General features: G+C 37.9%; 1 protein-coding gene across 1 annotated transcript; it reads left to right on the top strand.

The window, feature by feature from the left end:
• Positions 1–3,034: 3,034 nt before the first annotated feature.
• LOC107576834 (40S ribosomal protein S26-like) lies at positions 3,035–4,277 on the top strand. The gene is made up of 4 exons (XM_016262961.1): positions 3,035–3,110; positions 3,644–3,821; positions 3,927–4,057; positions 4,189–4,277. Exons 1-4 carry the CDS (start codon positions 3,108–3,110, stop codon positions 4,222–4,224), a joined length of 348 nt encoding a protein of 115 aa, XP_016118447.1. The 5' UTR covers positions 3,035–3,107; the 3' UTR covers positions 4,225–4,277.
• Positions 4,278–4,647: the final 370 nt, after the last annotated feature.

Here is a 4,647-nt window from a genome sequence, read left to right as displayed (position 1 = left end):
CCTGACCCTCTCAGCAGATGGTGGCTCCAGAGAAACTGCCATCTCGCATCACAAAGGCTCTAGTCTTGTAACATCTCCATCATTCTCTCCTACTCTGCCTTGCAACTGCTCCCTGAGAAGAAGCAATGTTAAAGATGACAGGGTATTAGTTGGCATCATTGTTTAGAAATCATAATGCAAGTGGATGTATGATCACTGATCTATTAAATGACTTGATTTGATTCATAGCAATACTTTAATTTTAAGGGTCATTCCAAACCTGTTTGATTTACTTTCTTTTGTGCAACACAATAGAAGATATTTTGGAAAATATTTCAACTGTTTTTGCCCATGAAAATCTGTAAGGTCCAAAACGACACTTGAGCCTGTTGAATTTCATAGTATGAGTTTTATGGCTTTTAGTCAATATCTACGAAGGCCTGCACATGACGCATGCGGGGAAAAATTGATATTATTGATATACAAATTAAGTTTCAATTTAAGATAATTAATTAGTGGTCATGATTTACATAAAACAAGGGAACTGATAAAAAAAAGTTTATGGAAACTGATTTTAAATTTGTAGCCATGATATCCTGCATATCATGCACAGGGCTCCATTACTTGTGGAATATTGTGATGTTATTGTGATGTTTTTATCAGCTATTTGATCTCTCATTCTGATGGCACCCATTCACTGCAGAGGAGTGAGCAAGTAATGTAATGCTAAATTTCTCCAAATATTTTCTGATGAACAAACAAAAATATCTTGGATGGCCTGAGTGTCAGCACATTTTCAGCAACTTTTCAGTTTTGGGGTGAACTTTTTCCTTAATATAACCTGTTTCTGAATGCAGTGGCAATAGCAGATCATGTTTGATGGCTGTGATGTAACTAGATCTTTCAATATGTCCATCCATATCTCCTGTTTCAAAAGGAAATATTTAATATATGAAAAAATGCACTATTTAAATACTTTTGACATAATATTGTTTTTAACAGAACAGAGGGTATGACTAACATGAATAATTGTGTAGAGAGAGATTTTTAAATTATTTAATGAATAAGTAGTCAATATGCCCAGAAATAGGAGCCGTGCACTCTTAAAACCACTTCTTTCCTGAGGATGTTTCTGTGGAATGAGGGTGGGTATTATAAACCATTAGACTGATGTCTGTGGCTTATACTGAGCAATGTGTGCAGTGAAGTTTAGAATGGAGTCTGGATGATGTACAAGTCTGCGGGAGAAAGTCTGTGTGAAATAATATCTGTATTCCTGTGCAAGTGTGTACATCAGCGTGTGTGTGGGCAAATGGGCCTGATCCAGTAATGATTTAGGTGGCAATATCGATCCCCCTAACTAATGGACCATGACCTCTTGATTTAGTCTATTGAGGTGACAGGCGGTTCTCAGTAGGCCTGTTTTTCAGCCAGGCTAAATCACTTTCTGCAACCACATGATGACAGAGATAAAGTTTAAATAATTGTGCCATATTTTCTGATTGTTGTAAAAAGTGAATCATTACTGTTATTTCAGAAACAAATGTTTTAAAGAAGGCAAAAGAAAATATGAGTGTTTTTTTGTCCATAAAATAAACGTCAGCAGGCTCCAATGTTGTTTGCATTGTTGCTACTTACCATAAATACTGTAGTGGTAAGTAGTAATATTGTAGTTTATCTGCAGTGCTTCATGCACTTTTATACAGAATTGGGAAGAAAAAAAATATATCAATGGTACAATTGTCTAAATGCACCCCACTGGAGGAAAAAAGTTGTTAAAGACAAAGAAAAAAGCATTGGGTTTTTTGGTTTTAATTATTGGCTATGTTTGACAGCAACAGTGGGCAAGTGTTCAGCTCTGACACATGAATGGAGAAATGTTTATTTGCTGCAGTTTAGGGGCATAGTGGTTACAGGAACACTGACACATTCCTGTCACCATCTCTCCCTTTTTCTCTCGGTCTCATGATATTTAAAAAAAACTATTCAGCTTCTGCACACACACACACTGACTGAAGCTTTGTCTTCTCAGATTCAATTTACAGATGCTAATATTACAGTCACAGTAATCTTTCCCTCAGGTCCCAACACTAAAATGGATATCTTAAATAATGTACTGCAAGGTCAAAGAAAAACACAATATGAGTGGGAGTGAATGTGATTGCATGCACCTTTGCATCAGTGGGCCTAGGTTTCATCCTTTCAATTCCCATCAGCGACACTGTAAAGAAGACATTTTTCTTGGCAACAGCTCCCTGACTGCAGTGACACAGGGGACAGTCAACTACAGGAGCTACACATCAACTCTTCACGACTGCACATGCATGCTGAGAGCTGCTTGCATAAGAACACCTCCCTCTTTTGCCCCCACCCTTCACCAACACTCCACAGCCCAACTCTATAATCACTTCCAGAAGCAAACCAGAGGACATTTCAGAAATGTTATCCGCCAACCGTCAATCATTGTCTATAATCTCAGAAATCCACCTGAATTAAATGACAAATGACACAAACAGAGTTTGATGCATGCATGTGCAGTGGTTTGATCTTGAATGACAGTGGTATTTAGAAAGCAAACTGTTCATGAAAAAGATCCACTAAGCACTGAGAAGAACCCATCCCCACCTATATTCAGAATATGGTGAAACAATATGGGTGTTTTAATGATTCTTACATTTCTACATTAGATATGTCCAAATCTTGGCAACTACTCTTGGCAATGCTTGGCAAGTGGTTGATCCTTATTTAACTTCTAAACTTTGACAAAAGCATCTGGGTGAGATTGGTTCTCTGTGCTATATCAAAGCCTTTACTGACATCTAGTGGAAATCTTAATAAGCCACAAATTTATGCCCACAAATTTACCTTGAATTGTTTGGATTTACCGAGATGATAATAAAATATCTGCATGGTACTTTAGGAAGGTTATTTTGAAACAGTAAACCTCTAAATGGCAGCAGTTTACGTTATAGACAGTCTGTCTTTGTATGTATCCATAAATATTACTATCTATCTATCTTAATCTTAGGGGCTTTTATCGTTTCACCAGGAGACTTCCGGCTGCTGTGCGCACTATATAAGTGACGAAAGCGCTTTTCCGGTCCTCTCGCATGCCTCTCTGAATCAAGATGGTGAGTTTGCCGATCGTTCAGACAGAGGCCAGTCTTTGAGCGCGTGATTATAACGACGACTTTTGTTCCCCAGCGGTTCTACAGTCCGGAGTAATTTCTTTCCTTGTACAGCTAAACACTAACTTATTCACTTTTGTTCATATTAAGTCAATAAAGCGATCCTTAGAAGCGTAACGCATGTACAGTGCAGCACGTAATAAGCTTTTATAAGCCATAAACTTTTATCTGCCGATGTTACCATCCAGCACGCGGTAACGTCTAATGATCTGATTCTTTGTTTTAAAAGCTCGGATAAGTAATGAATATTTTCAATCTCTCTAGACTATTCATATGCCCATTAACGTACTTTATACACTACATGTATTATAACAATAAAGTACATTAACAAATACAGTCGAGTAAAAGACACAGAGACTTGGGTTACAATTAGATTTTAACTTAAAAATCATAACTCCAACATCTTTTGTGAGATCATGTCCACAAGGTTGTCATTTGTAAACCAGCAGTGCGGACTGTATTTCTTAATCTCCTAGACTAAGAAGAGGAGGAATAATGGTCGTGCCAAGAAGGGACGTGGACATGTCCAGCCCATCCGCTGCACAAACTGTGCCCGGTGTGTCCCCAAGGACAAAGCCATCAAGAAGTTTGTCATCAGAAATATTGTGGAGGCTGCAGCTATAAGGGACATCTCTGAAGCCAGTGTGTTTGACTGTGAGTAACTACGCTTGCTTTAGAAAGTATCGGCTTCTTGGGGAGAGATAACAATTAGGGGTTTGCTGAAACATTTACCGAAGTTGTTCCTTTGTCTTTCTACAGCCTACGTTTTGCCCAAACTGTATGTGAAGTTGCACTACTGTGTCAGCTGTGCCATCCACAGCAAAGTGGTGAGGAACCGCTCTCACGAGGCCAGGAAGGACCGGACCCCTCCTCCACGCTTTAGGCCCACTGTAAGTCATACCTCCACATCCACTCTGAATAAGAACATAAACATACATGTGCTTGATAGCTGTCAGAATTAAATGATGAAACATACTATTTTGTCAATATATAATAGTTTACTGATGTCGTTTCCTTTCAGGGTGGTGCCCCTAGAGTCCCTCCAAAACCAATGTGATTGGAGATATTTGCATACATTTTTATGTAAGGAAATAAAGCGGACTAAAATTACAAGCGTGTTCTTTTGTCTGTTCACTCACGAATTAAAAATGTTGCTTTTCTTCATGTACTTGGAAGTTTGGTTGTATTCTGAGAAAGATTACACAGGGAAAATAAAACCGCTTAATGTTATAGTTGTATGAACTAGACCTTGCATTTAATTTCCCCCCCCAATTCTACATATAGGGCAAAATTGTTTAAAACATGAATGTAGAAGTGCATTTTGAAAAGGAAATTGTCAAATATATTGGTAACATTTTACAATTTGATAGTTAACGAGATCTCAATGGTTATGTCAACATTTACTAACACTGTTTTCAAATCAAAAGTTGTATCTGTTAACATTAAAGCGGTGTGAACAAAGACCATTGTTTTTATTAAA

This window comes from Sinocyclocheilus grahami, unplaced genomic scaffold, assembly GCF_001515645.1.
Source record: "Sinocyclocheilus grahami isolate Dianchi unplaced genomic scaffold, SAMN03320097.WGS_v1.1 scaffold4434.1, whole genome shotgun sequence".
In the NCBI taxonomy this organism is placed as follows: Eukaryota; Metazoa; Chordata; class Actinopteri; order Cypriniformes; family Cyprinidae; genus Sinocyclocheilus; species Sinocyclocheilus grahami.
Note: the sequence above shows the minus strand (reverse complement) of the source record. Positions and strands in the feature narration are given on the sequence as shown.

Excerpts from the sequence above, each read along its gene's own strand:
- LOC107576834 (XM_016262961.1), top strand. Across the intron at positions 3,822-3,926 it reads TGAAGCCAGTGTGTTTGACT|CCTACGTTTTGCCCAAACTG; the intron begins GTGAGTAACTAC and ends GTCTTTCTACAG. Across the intron at positions 4,058-4,188 it reads CTCCACGCTTTAGGCCCACT|GGTGGTGCCCCTAGAGTCCC; the intron begins GTAAGTCATACC and ends GTTTCCTTTCAG.